The 22585-nt window shown below is 36.3% G+C and overlaps 1 protein-coding gene across 3 annotated transcripts in view; it reads left to right on the top strand.

Moving 5' to 3' along the window:
- RELCH (RAB11 binding and LisH domain, coiled-coil and HEAT repeat containing) overlaps positions 1-22585 on the top strand; it is a 76023-nt gene that overhangs the window by 5662 nt on the left and 47776 nt on the right. For 2 of the 3 annotated variants that reach the window (XM_027736765.2, XM_027736761.2), the window contains exons 2-8: positions 11830-11919; positions 19771-19842; positions 19951-20006; positions 20100-20213; positions 21179-21382; positions 21466-21557; positions 22017-22322. In XM_027736765.2, coding sequence (XP_027592566.1) covers positions 11830-11919; positions 19771-19842; positions 19951-20006; positions 20100-20213; positions 21179-21382; positions 21466-21557; positions 22017-22322 — 934 coding nt within the window. The remainder of the gene's footprint in view (positions 1-11829; positions 11920-19770; positions 19843-19950; positions 20007-20099; positions 20214-21178; positions 21383-21465; positions 21558-22016; positions 22323-22585) is intronic. The other variant, XM_027736762.2, reaches the window with a different exon arrangement.

Raw genomic sequence — 22585 nt, 5'->3', positions numbered from 1 at the left:
GTGATGGGCAAAGGAAGACAGACCAGAAGCCGCTAGTACTGGGCAGGCAAGTATCAAGTTCTCAGCTGAGTAGCAAGTGACTATGACTATGTTGTATTTTACCCTATTGTAACTCAGTGCATGGTTTTGTTCTTTTAGGATCTTCACACCTGTGCTATGGGGAATTTAATCGCTTTAGCCCTGGCTTTCTGTTCCTGTGCCAGAATTCCTGTTACTTTTCAATGTTGGAGAAGGCAGAAGTGAGCCCTCTATCTATAGGCACTTGTAGCTAGTTCAGTTCTGTGTGCGTTTAACCATCCTTTGGCTGAAAGCTTCAGCCTAATGACGGGATTTATGCTGAAGCGGCACACCATCCTTCTGATGGTTTTGCTGTTAGGGAAAGGAGAGATTTTTTTTGAGTGGGGGAGAGGAAGGGAATTAAGATGAGCTAGAGCTTTGGATTTCAGAACCAACCACTGACAACTTGTCTAAGTTCTCCCATACATAATTTCAGTTCCGTATAAGCTGTATCGTTTCCTGTACCTTATTTTCCTCTGTGAATTACCTTTTTCTTGACTGAAGATGTGACTCATAAACTCTGTTCAGTGAGAGAATGCTTGCTGAAAATTTTATGCCAGTTTTATTACCTGATATAAAAAGATTTGTCTAATATTTTGTAAGTCAGTGTCAAGTAAGTATTGATGCCAGCTATGTTGGAAGCCCATCTGTGTGCAGCTCACCTCTGCTAATTTAAAACTTGTAAATACTGGACTTCTATGTTCTATGAACACAAAATTAATGAAAATACAGAAAAATAATCTTTTTCAGGAAGTTCTTACACTTTCCAACTAAATTAAGATTTGTTACAAAATCTGACTTAGGTAATTTGAATCTATGCAACTCTTTAAAATATAGCATCACAAGTCTCTTTTCTATTAGTATTTAAAGATAACTCCTAAAATCTTATGCTGTTGAGTTCGAAGTTACGACTCTTTCTCCTCAGTGTATTACTTGTATTTGGGATTCTAGTGTATTGTAAAGATGCAAGTTTGAGAAACTGGGTTGAAATCTCCTGTAGTATAGGCTAAAACATTGTTGAATGATTCAGTAAAAGTTGTAGGCCTTATATTGTTATTTGTGATGTGCATGCCTGAGATGTGGCACTAAGTATATTGAGTTTGTGGGATAAATATTTTTTAAAAATGTTTATTTGTTTATGTTTTAAAGACAGACAAAGCTGAAAAAGCCTTTGGGAAATAGTGACATATTTCCCCCAGTGCACCATAGGGGAGAGGCAATTTTTTTCCTCCTTTCCTGCAATATAATGTACCATGATGGTGATGCAACTGATTACTTTGTTGTTGAATTGAAGGAAATACTGTTACATAAAAAGTCACAGAACAAGAATTTCGTATTTATGTAACAAATACTTTTTCATCTTAGTTTGATGTTAGAGGAGAGATAAAACTATCAGCTGTTTTGTCAGTTGAAAAAACCTGTTAGAGTAAGAGAAATCAAAGCAAAAATAATCACAGAATGCCAGCATGGTTGGGATGGGAAGGGACCTCTGGCGATCGTCTGGTCCAACCTGCTCAAGCAGAGCCACTGCTTTCCCGGGATCACGTCCTGGTGGCTTTTAAGACTCACCCCTCTGGGCAATTATGCCAGTGCTCAGTCACCCTTACAGTAGAAGTAGTATTTCCCGATGTTCTGGAGGAACCTCCTGTATTTCATTTTGTTCCTATTGCCTGTAGTCACAGGTCACCACTGAGAGGAGCCTGGCTCCATCCTCTTTGCACCTTCCCTTCAGTTATTTATACACATTGTGAAATTCCCCCGAGCCTGCTCTTCTTCAGACTGAACGGAGAGGCTTTGGTGTCTAGTTGCTAGTTTCTATTCTTTTTTAAATTTTCTGTAGAACCCATGTGGACACATGTTAAAACTTAACTGGAAAATTTACAACTGTCCTGAGATAATGTAGAAAGTAGGCAAAGGAGAACATACTAGGATTTAAATAAGAAGAAAACTGAGGGAATACAATGCTTGCGAATGAAGAGAGATATTATCTATACACTTGAAGTATAGATGGTAAAGTGTAGATATTATCTATACACTTAAACTATAAATGGTTGCTCCTCGACAAGAGCAACCATTTGAGGACTAGATTGGTATGATTTTGCTTCATGTCAGAGAGTATAACAGAAAGCTGGGTTACTGGAGAATGGAAAAATCTTTGTAATGCAAGTTAATGGATACATTTTAGAAAATGCCATTCAGCAGCATCAAGCATATGGAGTTAATTTGATGCTGTTGCTGCTTTCTGATTTCTGCTGAAGCCAGCTGAGGTCATGAGCTGGAAGACCTACCTCCGCGCCATGCTTCTCCCTTAACTGTTCTGTTTTGGGAAGCTCTGGTAGCTCAAGTGCACTGCAGCGCATGTGTAGGGAGTCAGGCTGGGATTGATGCTTTCCCCAAGGTTGTATCCCTCTGGACCTCAGTGTTCACTGCAGCAACATTCAAATAGTTTTGTGCAGGGCCAGCTTAATTATTTCAGACTCTCTGAATTTGGATGCTGTCTGAGAATGTCTATGCAGTAAGCCTCCCCCTAACAGCAGCCTGGTTTTGGTATGGCTCTCCACGAGATCAGCCCAGGTGCACCTGTATCTTAACCCAGTTCAGTGAGTGTGTTATTTTTGTGCTAGGTTGCAAGATCTATCTATGTTCTACTTATAATTTCATCTTTCTGTTGAGGTTCTGCAATGTGCCTGTCGTGGTAGTGAGGCTTATAGTTCTTTACTGCAATGTATCTACCAAGTGTTTGTTTTACATATCTGGTGGTTGGGGTTTTTTGTTTGTTTGGGTTTTGCTGTTTTGTTTTTTTTTCCTGTCCTTGACCAGCAAGCATAGATTAGTTTTCTCCGAGTAGCTTTAGGGGTTTTACCCTCATATACGTTCCGTGAATTTTTATATCTTGTTATTAATATGAAGTAGGTAAGTGTATTGATCATCTATTTTCAATCTGGATTGCCCATCATGGACTAGTATGGAATGTCTGTTCTAGGTAATTTGTAAGTGGATTGCACTGACAGCTTGAAAGTTAATTTTATTCTGGTAGCTTTACTTAACTGAGTTTCCCTTTCATTTGATAATGGTCTGAAGTCTTTTCAGAGCATACCAACTTTGAAATTCTGCAGGTCTCATTGAATAAGAACATGTGGGAGAGAGCAAAAGAGGCACTTGCAAAGCAAGGTTGGTAGGTTAGCTGCTTGCAATTTAGTGCCTGATGCAATGAATTACTTTAAGGTTCTTCATTCCATCCCAGAGTTACCATAGCAATGTGGAATGTCTTTGTCTGGTAAAATTTACTCTGCAGACTCAAATTGGTTTAAAAAATTGTTGTGTAAGTCTGTTTCTACTGTAAAGGTTTTATGCTAGATCAGGTATCTGCTGCCATGGATCAAGTTTGCTTTGCTGACAGATCCAGCACTGGTAAGCTAGGAACAAGTTGGAACATACCAGAAGTTTTAAACGCAGCAGTCATTTAAGACTTCTCAAAGTAATATTACTCAAGAGTTGTCTTGTGAAATTCGGTAAGGCTTAAAGAAATTTTAACTATCATTTGCGGGCAATTAAATAGTTTAATTCATTTATTCATATGCATTGCACAACATACATATTTCAGTTGGTATATAATGTAGCAACAAATACAAACTGTGAAGTGATGATCATTTGTTGAAGAGTTCATGATGTCTTGATTCTTTGATTTAATGTAGAAAGAATACCATTAAAACTGTTCAAGTTTTTGCATTATCCCACATCTGTGAATCCTCTCTCTCTTGCCATTTGGTTTATCCACATATGTATATGTGGAGTTCAGTATTAATAGGAAGCTTAAGCATGTACCAATAAATACAAGAGGAAGTTTATTCTTTCTCTCAAATAGCCTCTGTTCCCAGTTTCCTTGGCTTCTGCTGGTTTTTGCCTGTGATATTGTGCAGGACAGTGGAAAATGCAAGTTATTCAAGGACACGCTTTTCTAGATCAGTATCTCTAGAAGAGAGTAGGCCATCTGTTGCATGGCTGTAGGGGCTAGTTTCTCTAGGTCTGGAATATTTAAGGTAGGTAAAATACCTAGTTTGCAGACCTCTTTACCGTCAACAGAAGCAGATCTAAAATACTTATTAATACATCTACATTTCCTTAGGAGTGAACAGTTCTATCATTGTACTTGTAGCATAGAGGAAAAGGAAAAAAGTGGCAGACCTGAGTAGTTTCCATAGAAACTTCTCAGTTAGGATCTGTCATCAGATTACTTGATGATTTGCCTGTATCTTTTTTTGAATTTAAAAGTTAGGTTGGGCATCCTAAATGTAAAGGTAATCTATACTCTATAAAATATAGATACTGTTGTCCTTTCCAGATGTATATAGTTTTTTTCCAACCTTTGATTTGCAGACCCCTTAAAGTTTCAGCTTTCATCTCTTTATGACATAATTTTCTTTTGGATGGAGAATTTTCCACCAGAAGTTCTTCCATGCAGGAAGGGTTTTCTATTGGAAGGAGGGCGATCTTAATTCAAAGCAATAGCACAACTCATCAGGAAAAACTTCTGTATGTTTTCTGAAGTTACGTGGAACTACATGATTCTTTTAAGCTTGTCTTAATAAGAGTCCATGTGTTGTAAGTTGCAAAACCTTGCAGTAGGGGGCTTTATAGCTTCTCACTTTTCATAGAGCTGAAAGAGTATCTCAGAATTAGAAATTTTTGCTTTAATTCTTTCACATATAGCTGTAATTACAGGGGTTTCTGACATTTATAAAATCCCCAACAACTTTATTTGTATTGTGATCATAACATTGGAGTCTAATTTACTCCCATATATTAAGTTGTATCATATTTGTTGGTTAAATTATCCTGTTTTATTTTTTTTAAAATTCATAGTAAAACTAAACCTTAGCAGTTCCCTATTTTAAAAATTTTCTTCTATAAAACAAATTGTCAATGATCAGTTCAAGTATGAAATGCAGCTTATTTCTACTGCTGCAGAGAAGTGCATCCTGGAATTCTATTGGGTTTTTTCTTTTCTAGAAATAGCCATCAAGATGATGATGTTAAGGAATAATTTTTGATGGCCTCAGTCGTTCACTTATGTAACTTTCAACATCTGGTTTTATTCAGATGAAGCTAGAAGGCATTAACCTGAGGTGACTTTTAAGTAGGGTTGTATCTGACACTGAACTGAGAAGACTTGTTAGTTTCTCCATAGTGAAATCCTGTGTAGGGAAAATTCAATTTAATGAAGAGAGTGTATTAATATAAAATAAAATTACTACTAGTGGATTAGGTTGCTCGTGTGATACTTCTAATGCCAATGCTAAAACACTAAACTAAAAAAAAAAAAAAGAACTAAAAATTCCATGTTCCTGGAAGCAGAGCTCTGCTTGGATGAATATGCAGAATTCTCTATATAAATCCTTTGTAGTATGCAGTATAGTGAGCAGTGTTCCATAACAGTTTTTTCTAAGCCTGTGGTATGTTGTATGTTCCTATTTGGTAATGCTACAGTAAATGACAAATGGAACTGTATTAGGTGATCAGGTAGGTCTTCAAAGAGTGTTCTTTGTTTGGTTTGGTTTTTTTAAATGCAAAGTAGTGTTTCGGTTTTTTCCTCCAAATAGTGATGTATGAGGACGGACGTTGGAGTCCAGATGATGGCTTTGTCATAGCGTGATAGGTGTAAATTATAATCCAGACTAATTAACTTTGGACTTTTAATATCTCAAAAAAAAGGTTGTATCTTCCTATGATATGTGTGAGCTGTTTGCCTACAGCTGTTTCATCCCATGTATAACCATGTAATTCATGTAAAGCTTGGCTTAAACTGAGAAATGTATTTTCCTAGTATATGCAATGTCCAGTGTGAGACTGCTCTGATCTTGACTGGGAAGGATTCACTTTTAGTTCCATATGTATGTGAATCAAACCCCAATTTCCAGTAGCCAGTTATTTCTCTGATCACCTTAAAATGTGGTTAGCCAGCTATTTTGCACAGCACTTTAAAATATGGCAACAATCTGGTTTCAGGGTTATAGATATTTTTCAGTACAAGTGAACATTTCATTAGAGATGCAAAGTGAATCTGTCTTATACAGGTGTAGTATCATTACTTATCTTTTAATTTCAAGGAAAAAGATGGAGTTCTTGGTCTTCATATGTTCCGTTTGGTTGCTTGTTAGTATATGGTGATATGATTTCCTGTAATCTTAGAGGAAATATGACAGCTTCTTGGCTGCTTTATCAACTAGTAGTTTTAAAAATCGATTTGGATGTTTGCAAAATAAATTCAAATTGCTTCTAAAACGTTAGTTTAGTTTTTTAAATATTTTTTCTTGAGCCTTCCTGTCAATAAATAATATCACTTAGTTTGTCTATGTTTTTAGATGATTTACAATGTAAATGCTCATGTAAAGATTATGTCATGTGGTTTTGTAGAAGAATGCAACTTCTGTTTTATTAATGTACTGTGAAAATATGGCTAATGTGAAAATATGGTTAATGTGATCCCTGTTGGTGTCCCTTTAGGTAAGCTGGTAAAAATAATCTCATTTTACCATCAGAGTGAATGAAACTTAACTTTTTTCATATTGTGTAAGTCAGTAGAAGGGGATGTATCACTTCAAGATCTTATATTTTCCTACTTCTATAGTTATGCTCTATTTTCAGTGACAGCTGGATATGCCTAGGGAACACGAGCTGTCAGCAAAAATCTACTTTTCGTACTAGTGACAGTTCTGGGAATAAGAAAAGAAGTGAAATTCCTCTGGAGTGAAGCAATATTTTAAACGATTGTAGAAGTTAATAAGCAAAGTGTGGTGTTGAACCTGATTTTTAATTTCACAAATGAAATTAAAAACATTGCATTTTTTAACAAATGGATTAAAAAAAACTTCTTAGCTTAGAGTATCCAATATGAATCTTGGCATTCTGACTTTGTTCATCCTATTCCACTGGTAAAGGTAGGAGACAAGAACTATACACAGGCTCTCCTTTACTATCCCAGTCTCTCTCCTGGCTTTTCACTAGTACGTACTATGAAAAGCCTAAGCCTATTTCACTTTTCCACTATGCACCCATGGCACTTTCTTGTCCCGTATTGAGGTGATCCATGTTCTGCAGGTGTTGATACCTCCTTGTCAAAACTATTCTTGTTACTTTGCTTTACCATTTCTGAAACATGAAGCTGACAGCAATTATTTTGTCACTATTCACTAGGAAAGCTTTTAGCAAAAATTAATTGCTACTTGAAAAGTGTTTTAATTCAGAGAAAGAAGTCTAAAATCCTTGCACAGGGGACTGTTGGTAAGAATGCACACCTCAAGACAGCAAAATGAGTTCCCACTGCTGTGTCACATTGGATTTCCTTCTGGGAAAGAAACAGAATTCAGCCCAAGTGTACTTCTCCTTTTCAGGAGAAAGATTATGCTTTGATATTATTTGCCAAGTAACTTAAACCTAAGATTTTTATTTTTTATTAAAAAATAAAGTGAAGAAATGTGTTGTTTTCTTCTAAAAAATTAATTTTTTTTTTCCTTTTTAAGATTCTCTTTTCAGTTCAGAAAATATTTCAACTGTGGTTGAAATACATCCACTCAGTGTTGTGGAGTACCATTATCGGTATTTCAGATAAATGGTGATGTTTCACATTCCTCAGGTGAGCTATGTGACTGAGCATAGCCCTTCCCTTGCCAATTCCACTCATTCAAACAGCCCTTCCCATTTTCCTGGCAAACAAGGCTGTTGAGTTGGCAGCAGGGAGGTACCTTTTCCACCCTCTGATCCTTTGCTGAGCAGGTGCATCCTTTATGGAAGTGTAAAATTTGAGATTATAAGATGTTATTGCGTGATTTTCTGGATGATGGCATTAGTTTTAGGAGTTAAACCTCAGCTGATGACTGCCTACAAAGACGTTGGTTAGGAGTGAGGCCTCAGATAGAGTTACCCCACAGAGACATTTTGGGTAGGTGCAGCGATGGGACCGGCCTGCTGCTGTTCAGCTTTGGGCACTGCTCAGCACTGCCCTGCCTGGCAGCACCTGTGTGCTATCGCCCTACTGATAATGATAGATCTGACAGGTCTGGGTCATATTTTCTCTTGTCTCGTTTAGCTTTCCCTTCTCACCTTGTTATTCCATGTTCTCTGATACCATAGTATCAGAAATCCCTCTTTGCTGTGTAAACCCACTGGTGTGAGTTCCTGTGTGATGCTTGGCTCTTCCTTGAGGTGCTTCATTTTGTCACTAGTGCTGCCATGGCATTTGAAAGAAGCAGCAGGCCCCTTTGCTGCCTGATCTTTCCTGAGCCCTGACTCTACCGCAGCTGTCTCGGGCAGAGGCTTTGGAGTAGCCAGGGCAGGCAAGAACTATGTGGCACTACAAGCTTTGCAGTGTGAGCATGAGGAGGTGGAGCTGCCATTTGGACCTCACCCAGCCTGGCTGTGGTGGAAGCCCATCTTCCCAGGTGGGTGGCAGTAGCTGTGCCAGCACTGAAGGCAGAGGGAGCTGCTCCTGCATTGCTTCCTTTCCTACTGGTTGAAGCACCTGCCTCAGTGGGAGCTGTGGCTGGGCTTTCCCTGCACTGGGGCTTGGCAGGGTATAGCCTTAGCACTGATGGTTCATTAATGCCTGTGGAGCCCCTTTGCCCAGGAGGTGTCTCAGCTGAAGTGCTTCAGCACTGGTGACCTCTTGCCATCAAGAAGCACTTCTTTAGCCACACCACTTATTTTAAAGGCAGTATCCTATAGCAAAGCAGTGGTAAAAGTCTTGTTGCATTATAAGATAATGTTACATATACATTACAAACTGACCATTTAGTTGGCATTGCATTGTCTAAGTTTTAATTTCACAACTTGAAATTTGGCAGTGTATATCATCTAGTGGGACACTCAATTGAGAAGATACCATTCAGCCTGTATGTGTGTATAGGTTGTCTTTGTTAACTGTTTCATTTCCTTCAGCTGTTTGTTTGGATAGCTGTGGGTAGTTCTCTGTGTAGATTCAAGTTCCACCAATGGAATGCATAAAGACATTTTTCATTTTAAACCTTATCTTCAGATTGAACACTGGACATAATGACTTCTAGCACCCAAATTGGCTTGTTCTAGTAATGACAGCATGCTTGGGGGGGTGATGATAGCTGGGCTATGCTTTTTTGTAACGGGAAGGAGGATCAACGTTACTGGGGGAGTGCAATGATCGTAGCAGAAAACAGGCCATGAGGCTGGTGTTCCTCAGCAGACTTTCATTTTGTTTAATCAATCTGAATGTTTGTAACATCAGCCCGTATGAAAAGTGTCAAATGTTTGCTGTTATTGTGAACACTATAGTGATAAAGAGAAACCTAAATGGTGAACATTCAACCCTACAAATCGCTGCTGTGCATGTAGATGTGGTGCATAAGGCCGTTTCTGAGTGTTAAAATGGTGAAAAACCCTTGGTGTTCAGTTTCTCTAGGGCTGTTAAAGCTGTAGAACGAATTGATACGGCAAATTGTTGGATTCATAGCCACCGGTATCATCTTAAACAGCTTCCATTTCGTACATCCTGACAAAGATTGTGATTACCCCATGCATTTTTCTAGACACCTGTTTTTTGGAGGTTTTTTCAAGAACTTTCTGGCTGCTTTGGCAAGTACATTTGTATTTTATAGCTGGATTTGTTTTATCAATTTTCAGGAGAGAGCCCTTGCCTCAAAAGTGGGCCATTAGTCATAGGAAAAAAAGGTGGTGTTACCTATGGCTTTAGATGCTTCAGTAATAATGATGTGGTTGACTTTACCTGAAAATTTGAGCATTGTTTCTCTGATTGTTACCTTGCAAACATGGCAAGACTGTAGGACGAAACAGTTGTATTTCTGTTTTTGCCATAGCAATACTATATGAGACTGGTTCACTTTTCTTAAACATCAGCTTTTCATTGGGATCTCTGTTTCTTTAACTCAAGTCTTGAATTGGATTTCAAAAAGTGATCTTGCAGCTCCCAAAGAAATAATTTGGAGCCGTACATACTGATCAAGGTGTTGGGTGTTTTGAAAGTCAGCTCTCAAGACTTTCATGCTGTGCATGCAAAGTTCATGTTTACTTTTGACTTAACCACTCAATGTGGTTCCCCACTGGTTTATTTTCAAAACAGTCCATTTTGCAAAGATGCCGTAAAAAGAAGAGTTTGTACTGTGCTGCTAAGCGCTATAGGACAGCCTGGAGAGAATTATTAAATCAGAATAATGTCTTGAAAAAATGCAGTAGAAAAGACCAGAATCTGCATATGAAAAATAAGGGTTAAAACCAATTACTGAATAGACACTCATTGAGGAGCAACAGTCCTTATTTGGATGAGAAAGCATAGTAATAGGAAAAAAAACCTGTTATTAGATATAAACTATATACTGCCATATACTTTATGTCCGTGGAACAAACAAGTTAGGGTTGCCAGGCACTTTTGTTTTGGTACTGTGTCACTCAGCTAGAGTTGGCAAATTTAGTATTCTCTGTAGCTTTTCAGTGTAGATGCTTTAATCAATCTTAATCCAGGTGTTCTTTTTTCAGTCCAGTGCTGGTCTGTATGTAGAGAGGATGTCACAAGACCTTACGGGACAACTTAGGCATAAATATACAAAAGAAACTAATTAATAAAAAAAACAACCCTTCAAAAAACTTCTTTTACATAACGCAGAATGAGAGGAGAGGTTAAATACTTAGAGATGTTAGTCATGACAAAATTTGACTGACAAGTGATGAAATTACTTCTATTTCCACTGACAGTTAGGAGGTTTTCTTGACAGCTCTATGGAGTTTGTTCTTTGTTAATGTGACAACAGCTCTAATGTAATTAAATTTATTTCTGAAGCGCTACATAAAAATTAATTTCAAAGGGAGGGGAAAGATGTTAAGGTACTTAATATAATTTCTGCATGTTCAATTGTGTTAGGAACATGTTCAGTTTATTTTGAGTTCTGTTACTGAGTATTTTATGCATTTTTCTGATAAAAAGGTGAATGTTTGCATCAACAGACTTGAAATTATCAAAATTACATTTTGCTTGATCGTTTTTCTTTCTCCTTCCCCTGAAATGAAAAATGTCAGGATCAGATCAAAACCTTGTGTTTGTTACTGAATTTCTTGAATGTTTTCATTTTTCTTTTTTTAAATTAAGAATTTAATTCTAGAATGTGAATGTTATGCCTGCAGTAGCATGAACTGTACTTCCTTTGCTTTTCTTAGGTAATATGTTTCTTGGTAAGCGTTGATTAAGTGGGTATATAGTGAAGTTAGTGGCTAAATCGGGAGATGTAGAAAAGTATTTGGTCATGGTAACATGCCTCAAAATACAAAAAATGGGAAAAGGAAGTAGCGTATTTGGGGCAGTTAAAAATTTCTGTAGAATGGGAACAGAACTGCTTGAAACCTGTGGCACAACAGTTTGTACCTCTTTGGTTTCTTGTGAGTGCTCACCTGCATGTCCAAGCCAAGGTCCCTGGCCCTTGTGTAAAAGGGGAAGCGCTACACTACAGTGCTCCTCACCTGCTGCGTACAAGGTAGAAACACCACCTTTTAGGGGGAACAAAAGTGAATTTCTTACAGGCTGTTCAGTGAACTTGTTTCAATGCTGTATTTTTTGTTCAAATTTTCTGACGTAGTCTTTACTTAGAGACACTTTTAGAAAATGCAGTAAAACTTCAGTCTTGCAGAACTTACTTAGCCTTCAATTTATAATGTGTTTTGTCTTTCTCTGTCAAAAACAGGCAACTCTTCAGGGTTATTTCTGATATCTTTTTTTTTTCTTTCCTCCCCTTTAAGATCGCGCTGGAAGCATCAGTACTCTTGATTCCTTAGATTTTGCAAGATACTCTGATGATGGCAATAGGGAAACAGACGAAAGAGTAGCAGGTAAGTTTTCTGTATGATTTAGGGATCTTAGAATGTTAAGTGTATTTAAATTAACATTTCTGAAGATGACAAGACTTCACTGTAGTGGTTTAACTAGTCACTTGATGATATCATGTTTTAGACATTTCTACTACAATAACTAAATATTCAGTCAGGTGTACTTCTGTGTGATTCCAGATATCGCTAGGGTAGAAATAAGCAGTATACTTAAATATTGTGCCCAGCTTTTGACAATAGAACTGTATCTTGATATTGTCTACTGACTACTACTCTCTAGCTGAAACATATGCTAAAATATTCTACATAGTATTCTGTGACTACTGCGTGGATGATAGATTTCTGATATAAAAATTTCTTTCGAGTCATCTCTTAAATATAGCTTTCATGTAGATCAGTCAAATAAGCATTTCCAAACCCAGAGCGAATTTGGGATTTACTTAGTTCCATAAATCTTTTTTGCTACAAATCTTAACTGTAGTGCTTTTCTCTCCCATTTGATTCTTTGATTGTGTAAGAATGGTTTAAGGAAGTGGCTTTATTTGCCTCTTCTTCTGAATTTAGGGGCCTCTGGCACTTTTAATTTCAGGATCTTTTATCTCACCAAAGGCAGAACCTTCTCTCTATATTTGAGATTATTTTAGTAATCTCTTTTGCATGTGAACCGTATTTTTCTAGTCCAGGTTTTTTTCTAAGTTCAGATGTTAAGTTATTCATGGCTTCTGCAGAGAAACCCAATAAAACTCTCTAGAAACTGCTGCAGAACTCTTGTCACTTCTTGTGACTTCTTGTCACTTAATGCTGTTTAATATCACAAGTACGTGAAGGTTGTCGATGCTGGGACTTCTGCTCACATAGTCAAGCTTTATGAAACCTGAAATAATACAAGCTGCTATGTCTCTGTTCCATGCTGTTGTCTGTACTCTGAACCACCAGCTTCCTAGCAGAAGCACTGTCATGTTCTTAAGCAACAAAAAGGCTGATGTAACAGTTCTGAAAAGGATCTTGACTCAGAAATTTTTCTCTCTCAGTTAGTCTGAAATGGCAACCAGTATTGAACCAGAGAGAAGAAACAAAAGTGGTAGGAAAATCTAATTTTTCTTACCTGGTCAGTGTTACTGAGTTAAAGGACTGGATTAAATTCATGAACATGAAGCAAATTCAGGTATTTGATGCTCTGGTCTAGAACTATAGGGACTTAGTGTTCTTCAATTTATATGGAAACTTCCAGATTTTTATTACTATCTAATTACTCTCTTTTTCAATATAAGTAATCTGTTTCAAGGAGGCAATAGCTGTAAATAGACAACTAATCTTCTAAGCAAATTGCTTTAGGAACCCAAGTGCTGGTGAATTGTGTCCTGGAATACAAGGAAGAAACAAGCAATTTTCCAATACTTTATTTATTTTCATCATCTTAGTAGATTTTCCTGTTTCTAGACAGTATTACTTGTCAATAGTATTACTGAGAGAGCTAGTTTGATCTGTGCTTAGTGCTGTCTTTAGTAACTGAATTGGATTAGATGTGCTTATGGAAAGTATATTCCCAGTCAGAATTGACATCCAGTAGAACCATTAATCTTCTGATGGAACATTAATAACAAAATAATGATTGCTCCCAGTATGAAATGAATATATCCTAAAAATAAATATTAAATTTAATTAAGTAATCCTACAATAGATCAATATTTTGGACAATTACAGTATAGTTGATTGACTGCTCTCATATGTAATCGACAAAGAAATTATATGTCTGGTATTTACATTACATTTCTATGTCCCTTTGGAGATGTTTTTCCCAGAGTTTTCAAAAAGCGTCATAAGAATTTGAACAAAGCAAGACTGGAATATTATTTCTGGATATTCATGAAGACTCAAAGTTTTCCAAAATATCCTATTTCTACTTAAAATTCTGGTTCAGTCATAATTGCTTAAAATATTTTGCCTCAGTTCTGTTTAAAGCAATCTTTCTGGGAAATAAACTTCAGAAAATGGATAAGTATTTAATTTGCACATGAAAAAATTATGACAGCAGAGGTTTCAAAAACTTTGCATATCTAGTGCCTTCTTAGAACAAACTCTGGCTTATAAATTCTGCTTTTGAAGTAGTTCTTAGCTGCAAATGCAGTTTGAAACTTAAATGGAAGTCCATTTTGCTTATTTCTTCTCAAATTCTTTCTTTGCTGTGAAGAGCTTTGATGATTAGGAGATAACATTGTAATCTGTTGTGAAAGCTTGAGGCCATGATCTAATAGCCATATTTTCCTTTTGATAGTTCTCAGAGTGGGGTTTGAGTAGTTTCTTTTTGTGAGCACCTTTCTCATGCTACTATCTTTGTTTTTTACAGTTTAGACAGAATGCATGATTTCCATATCAATTCATTAGTCAAATGAAAGAAAGGACATAAATGCACATCAGTCACTAAATGTAACCCATAAACTGGTTCCAAGTCAAAAGGACTTTAAAATTTATTTCAGTATTTCAAAACTGTTAGCCCAGTTCATTCCATCTGGCATTAGAATCAAAATTTGGCATAGCAGTAAACACGTTTTGAAGAGTTGGTGTAAACTTTTCTTTTGGGAAGTGTGATCGAAGGAAGCGAAGTGAGTCTCTTCTGTGATGATATGAGCTTGACTAAAAAGATGCAAGTTGAGGATGTAGATAAGCATGAGAAAACTAACTGCACTTTAGAAAACATTCTTCATTATCTATCCAATCCTAATGAAAATGAGAGCTTTCTAACAATTTGGATAATACATTTGTAATCCACTAAGAGTTCAAAAAAAATACTTGCATCCTTACAGCTTACAGTTTACTAGATGGAAATAACTTGTTCTCTAAGATTGATAAGTCTTGAACCTGAACTCACGTATTCGGTGCTTGAAATGCTGCTAAGATAAATTCAGTACTGAAGGATTTATTAGGGTTAAAAAACCTCCTCCAAATACTAATTTTCATAAAACAACGAGGGAATGGAAAACCTGTTCCCTTCCTGTGGAATAAGAATATACCTAACTTGAAGTCAAATACCCACAGCATTTGCTTTAAATAGGTCATCTGACATTCAGTCTAAGGAACTGAATCTTCTGCCACATCTTAAATTGACCATGTGCACAAGTATGCTTGTGATCTAAAACCCCTACTTTCCATAATTCAGAATCCTTATTATTGCTAACTTACCTTTCACACCTACTATTCTAAGAATCTGATAATTTTAAAAACACGTTTTGTTTTTCATGATAATAAAGTTAATTCTCATCGTCAAATTGCATTTCAATCAATTATGCTCTCAGATCTCCCTATGTTAGCATCGATTTCTGGCTAGACTATGTATCTCTAATTAGCAGAATGAAATACTGTCTGTGTCAGGATTTGAAGGGAAGAGACAAGCTCAAAAACCACTGGATTATTTTTGAGAATTTCATTTATCTAGAGTTGGGTTCACAGTTTCTGCTTTTTATAGACCTTTTTATTTTCTTTTTTTAATGATTACTGTTACTTGTGCACAATCAAAATCAGAGGAAAATCTTAAAAAACAGACAAACAAAAACCAAAAAACCAGAACTCAAAAGGCATCTGTAATACAACAGTCATGTGCTAACACTGTGTGTACAGTTTGTTTATCCTGAAAATGGGTTTTGTCTTCCCATTTCCTGTCTCAGGCCCTGTGAAGCAGTTGTAAGCCTCTTGAATTTCGTTCCAGGTTGATGGTCTCCAAGGGTTGAACCTGAAGAAAAGTCTGCTGTAGTTGAGGTTTTCTCTGTATCTGGTCCTGTCTCATTAACTCAAAAGCATTAATGAGGTTGCCGAGTCAAGTGTTGGCTTCCCACTATGGCAACAAGTTCTCCATTATCTTGCTCATGAACTCTCATGCTGGTCTTAAGCTTCGTAGTGTGGTAGTCATATCTCATGCTGTAATGCAACTTTCTGGTTCAGGTCTATTTGTGTTACGTCCTGAAGTGTTTCACAACAACTGTAAATAAGGTTGTTTTTCTTCTTAGTGCTTGTTTCAGGAAAGTGGGACTTTGGACACCTTAAGTCCTGAAGTATGTTTGTGATAGTGGCTTCATTGCTAACTATTGTCAGAGAATTTAAATTTTTTCTGATTGACTCAAAATGTATATACAAATCCATCAAATGTAATGGGATATCATACGTGTTTTAAAGGGCATGATTTAGGACATCTGGAGTTCTACATTTACTTTGCAAGGAGGAAGATCTCAAAATAACAGTTAAGGAACCAACAACAAAGCTTGTAACAATATGAAAGTTTGAGGAAAACTAGGTAAGCACAGGGGCCCTTGATACTTCAGAGGAGAACTACTTTTAAAAGAAAATGTCTGAATGCCGTCTTGTGGCTTCACAACACAGAACTACCTTTCTCCTGTTGTCTGAAATACTTCATAGTGAAGTATGCAAAAGTCTAACAAGATATTTCATAAGTGAAATGTAAAATTCTGGTTTAATTGAAAATAATACTGCTTATACAAAAGCTAGTATTGAAAAAATTTTAGAAATGCTGTTTAATTCTTCAGCTTTTTGGCCTTGGCCCCACAAGACTGCTGTTCATGTAGATTTCAGCATGTTCCATCCCAAATCTCAGATTGTTTTTTATAGCTGGCTTCTCAACCTATGATCCAAAAACTTATGAAGTCATTAACAAATATGAGTGAATAGAATAAGATCCTTGAGGAAACTTCACTTTTAAATGTCAAAGCTCAGCAGACAAGCTGCTCCTGATATACACTTCTCTTTTAAGGTGTGTTAGGTTAGCTTCTTGAAAACTGAATCATGTAAAAATGGCTAATCTGAAAATCTTTATCTAATGCCTGGTTGCTCACTTGAAAGATTCACTTTTTGAGTAAGTCTAATTTATTTTCAGAGTGGTAGATGTAGCAATTAGAGTTCTTTTTATAAATAAGAAGCAAGAGATCCATTTCAATTTGTCTCCCCTAAGGCAAGCCAGATTGTTCAGAAATGCCCTTTCCTGGCAGGAAGATAAACTGAGCTCAAGGCTCCAAATTTCTGTTCTCTGCTTTCCTGATGTAGAGGAGTGTCACTTGGGTTCTTTCCAAGGTTATCTGCAGCAAAGCTTTTGTGTATCATTTGAGGAGTGTCTGCTCCTTCACCAGGTGCAATGAGTTCTACATGTTATCAGCTCACTTGAGCATGAAGTTAAACTTTAGCTGGCTTTATCAATGCTTTTGAAGGTGTAACTTCTCTAAGGTACTACAGCTTCCTAACAGAAGGAGAGGGGGAGACAGATCAGGTTATTATGTTTAAAGTCAGTACTTGATAATGGTTACAAAGAACGGGGTTAGAAGTTGCCTTTTTATTTAAGAGATTTCCAGTGTTGATTTCATTAGTACACATGCTGAGTTAAAAATCATTACAGATTTTGGTAGAAGATCACATTTCAGTATAACTTCTAAAATAAAGACCTTTTTATCATAATTTAACATTTGATTGAAATTATGTTATAGATACTTACAAGTATTTATGCTTATATAACAAAAATACAAACAAAGTTCTTCAAATATAAGCTGAATTTGTGACCTACTCGAAATCATCCAGGTTTGTACGGTGGCAATTATAATGGTGGCATTAGTAAGGATAGATGAGGTACAACTGTAACAATGCTGTGTCATAGTAGAACTGTGTGGCTGCGAAGTGACAGCTTCTCAAATATACCATGTCTAGAATCTGTGTAACAGAAAAACATGCAGCAGAGTCATCTACTTTTAAGGTTGAATGGGTAAAGTCCTAATGGTGTCTAAGAATTTTCAGCATCATCACAGTTCACTAAAAATTAATTCTTGCCGTCTGACATGGGTTTGTCTGACATGAGTTTTTTGGCTTTCCACGCCTTCAGACATGTCTTATTCCTATTTTCCTTACTGGGATTTCCTGAGTTTTTATAGTTTGTGTTGTTTTTCTAACTTTTTTTATTATTTATATCATTCTAGTGCAGGGCACTCCTGATCTGCAACTGTTCTGGTCTTTGAAAATATTTTACAAGAGTAAAATGTTAACACATAGTCATTTCTGTCAGAAAAATTACTCAATTTGAGTTCTTTACAATTTTCAAAAACTAACAAATTAGTAGTTTACAACTTAGAATTGTAACTGTAAATAAGTAACTCAAATGCAAGGAAGTGCTAAAATTAGGTACTTAACTATGAGAACATTTTCTAACTTTGTTGCACAGAAGTATTTGCAGATCAGCATTGCTGAATACTAGAGAGATTTTACATATTTTATTCATTGTATCCTCAGTTGCGCTTTTGTATTGCTGCAGTAAAATTCTGTGCATCAAACTAGTTATTTTCATGTAGCAAATGTGGTGTACTGTAGTTACTCCTTCAGTTTTTATGGATAATTTGCAAACTGAGTGAATCTTTTTTCCATGCGTGCTAATTATCAAAAGTCTTAGCGACAGATGCTCAAAAGAGGAAACATTTTTATTTGCAACCTTCAGTAGCATTTCATGCAATCTAGAGCCAATGCAGTGATTCTGCAATGCATTGTCCTCTATGTACATATTTCAAAAATCCGTGTTAAATTGTTTCCAGGCAGTGATTAAAGGTATCATTGATATTTTCTTATTAAAAGCAGCTACAACGGGTTTTTTTTGCATGGGAATAAGGTAGACATTAAAATATTCTGAATAGGCTATCTAACAGTTCAGTATTGTAACTGTCTTGTGCTCATCTTTTCTAGTTAAGTATAAGAGTCCTTCTTTCTGGTAACTGTATATTTTGAGTGTGATTAGATTAATCTGAGAATTAATTAAATGCATGTATTTATCTGGTAATTCCTTAAACAGGTTCCCTTAGATGGTCTAATTGTAAATGGCTATTAAAAGAACATTTGCTCTATGTTTTGCAGAAGTACAGGGTTTTAAAATTTAAACCACCATACATGACCTCAGTATCAAAACACATGAAACCCCAGTGCAAACAAAGCACCACTGGCTCTTTTTGGAGGAAACACTGGAACATGAGAAACACATAACAGTGACCAGGGGAGTGGAGAGGAGAAGTAGGTGATAGCAGCTGCTAGAATTACATATTTTTGACTCTAAAGCTGACTCTAGGTCTTTTAAAGTGTTGTAGAGTCTGGAATCACTATAAACTTTTAAGAATAATGGAGCAAAGGCTTTTTTTGTTTCAGATTTCTTTATAAGTACTGTAGAAGAGCTGCTTTTTTGGCTTTTTTTTTTTTGGTTGTGCATCTCTTCAGTGTATTCAATTGAACGCAAAATCTTAATCAACTCTAGGGTATTCCTAAGACTCTTCTATTTTTAAATAGAGATTTAAAACTACTCTGTTTTGTGCAGTAAAATAAAGTATGTTTCAAAATCTCCCCTTTAAACTACTAAAATTTCAGTGTATAATTTTTTCCAGAAGTCTGTAGTCTCAACGGGACAGTACATTCACTTCATGGTTTAAACTTTGCTACATGGAGACAGCTTCCTCTGCTGACAGCACCTATTTGCTTCCTTTAGATCTGTGCTCTGATTGCCTGTATACTCCCCTTGCCCCAAGAAATCAAAACATTTGACAATATCAGCTCCCAAATACTATCCCAAAACCCTACAGCGAGTCCTTGTCAGACAGCTTGAAATTTTGATTTAGCTAACTTAAGGCCAATGAAACTATGGAAAACCTTCACCAGTTTGCTTTCAGACCAACTCTGCTGCATGTGTTCATAAGTTCCATAAAGATTGCATGCTTTCTGTTTAATACAAACAGTATATTTTTTTTCACACCCATCCTTGCTTTTTATATTTTATTTTTGTTTCCCTTGCCTTGGTTGGATGCCTGTGTATGTTTAATCCAAATCCCTGTCCAGTCCTGGAGTTTGAACTACGGAAAGCCAAGGAGACCATACAGGCCCTTCGAGCCAACCTGACTCAGGCTGCAGGTGGTGTACATAAACCTTTTCTTAAGTCTCTACTTTGAACAATGTAGAAGTAGCTGAGCTCATCCTCTATGAGAGAGTAAAATTTAGTTACTTTTTTTTCCTCCCCAGAAAATGAAGTTCCTTTGCAGGAACGAAAAAATTATAAATCAAGTCCTGAAATTCAGGTAGGTGGCTGGTGATAACTGAGCTTTGCATGGACTTTATGACAGGAATAAAGATGAACCAAAGATGTAGTGTATTGTTTTCTTTTTTTCCAGGAGCCAATCAGACCTCTTGAGAAAAGAGCTCTAAACTTCCTAGTTAATGAATTTTTATTGAAGAATAGTTACAAGCTTACATCAATAACATTTTCAGATGAAAATCATGATCAGGTAAAGTTTGCTTGTGATTGGGGTTTTTTTTTTACGTGCTTGCTTGCCATATTCTGATCTTGTCATAAACTCAAGTGAATTAAAATGACTTCTCCTGAGCATGTGGTTCACTTCAGATATATATATGATTACTCTAAAAGTTAAATATGTTAGTTAGCATTTTCATATATAAAGCTTGGTTTGAAAACACAGCAGTTTGTGGGTATTTTCCCAAAAATTATAGGAAGGAAACAGTGTGTTCTTTAAAGGAAGCAAAACAAGAAGCGAATTACTGTGAGTTTATAGGTACCTGTATACTTTCTTGGATTCTGATGTGACAGATCTGGATCTTGAACATAATCTTTTCCTTAAATCATACTCAGTTGATTTGTGCAGGATATACAATTTACTCATTGTTTGTGATCTGGGCATATATGTGAGTGTACTTAATGACCCTGTGTCATTTAATACAGCACTGAAGAAGCTCTCTGTCATAAGGTGTTATCTTGGATCTTTCCAAACATAGCTAAGATGATCGCTTTTATGTCTAATGTTCTAAATGATTCTGCGGTACTGTAACAGTCTGCCTCTGGGAAATTACACCTGTACTTGTGGCTGAAATGGGAACAAAACCAATACCTCTATCAGTAGAAAGCCTTCTATCAGCTCCACTGGCTTCTGCTAGAATTTGAACAATGTTGTTTCTGATTCTAAAAAGTGTTCATGTCCTAGAAAAAAGATAAATTGTAATCTGTCTTTATTATGTTACCTAGAGCTACCTTTAGGATGAAAGTGCATTGCTTCATGAAGTGGATCCTTTCTCTGCTATTATTTCTTGCTGTTTGATTTAAGCTTTCATCTGCTTTACTACAATGCAGTCTTGATGTAATTATTTCGCTATTGTATGGCCTGTGGCCAAATGAGGAAGAGAAACAAAAATAAAAGGAAGTATTTGTATGCTTTAGTTTTTTTTAATTCCTTTGAAGGATTTTGAACTTTGGGATGATGTAGGATTGAACATTCCAAAACCTCCTGACCTGTTACAACTCTACCGTGACTTTGGAAACCATCATGTTACTGCAAAAGATGTGGTGGATGCATCCGTTGGTGTAGAAGACGATGAGTTTGAGGCTGATACTCCTATACTTGGGACCATCCCTGTATTTGAAACAACACCACAGTCAATAGAAGTAAGACTGTACAGAAGAAATGTTACATCTGTTTGCAATATTACTTTATTGTACTAAACTCTTTTTTTCTATCTTGTATTTAGCAATGTTTAATAGTGCAAAAATTAGAAGATCAAATCAGTGTGTTAAACAGTGAGAAATGGTCTTTGATGGAACAAATCCAAAGACTTGAGAGGTATGTACTTACCAATCTACTCAACTGCTGATAAATGTTGGATAACTTCTCAAGTGTTTTTCTAGCACATATATGGAAACATACAACTTACAGGTATGAAATGACTAGGAATTCTTCAGGGCAGGGCAGTCTTTCCTTTTCAATACATGGTATGTCATTAGAAAAGGAAGAGACTTCAAACTGATTATATCTATTATTGCGCATATAATTTAATTTTGTAATCAATTTTGTTCTTTCAATGTAACTTCTTTATTTCTTTGAAACATAATCTGATGTATTTTGCATAGGTTTTCTTTTCTCTTAGCTTTGTAACTCCTTAGTACTGTGGTGTGCACATACTGGAGTTGAGGAGGGAGCTCTTTTCAGTACGTTGTCCTTATTTCTGTGCTTCAGTCTTGTGATTTGAACAGCATTCTTATGAAGGCTACAGAAATATTTCATTTGCCTTTCCTTTTCCAGTGAAATAGATCTTCTCAAGAATGAAAACTTTGCTGTGTCAACAGTTTATGGTGTAGCTCCCCATCCTTTAAAACAAGTGCCTCTCACAGTCTCAGAGGACAATGGACGGTACTTGGATATCAAGAGCTCTGAGAATGACAATAAACATGGAAACACCGAGGAAACAAGCCTTGCTTTATCTGCTGAAGTGGACTCAAGGACTTCTAAAGACGATATGCTAAATTCTGTGCCCTGTAAAGAGACAGAGAAACTGTCCTCACGTGCTCCATCATCTAAAACTGCAGTCCACTTTGATAAACCTAATAGGTTAGTGATAGGTTGTAAACTGGCATGCTATAATTAAAAATTCTTGTAAAGAGAGTAGATGTTTTCTAACAGTAAAATTCTGCCACATGAATAGATCATGTGTGTTTTGAATGCAAGTAAAATACTTACCATACCTCTAGGATACAGTACTGATATTTTTATATTGTTCCTAATCTTTTTAGGAGGGAGTACACATGACAAACGTACAGTTTCAGTATTAAGTTTCAGTGTTTCTTTTTGCCTTCTGCTTGTTTCTAAAACCA

This window comes from Pipra filicauda, unplaced genomic scaffold (genome assembly GCF_003945595.2).
Source record: "Pipra filicauda isolate LSUMZ 115617 unplaced genomic scaffold, ASM394559v2 scaffold123_size2130275_pilon, whole genome shotgun sequence".
NCBI classification, from domain to species: Eukaryota; Metazoa; Chordata; class Aves; order Passeriformes; family Pipridae; genus Pipra; species Pipra filicauda.
The sequence above is the reverse complement of the archived record's forward strand: the minus strand, read 5'-3'. Positions and strand labels throughout refer to the sequence as shown.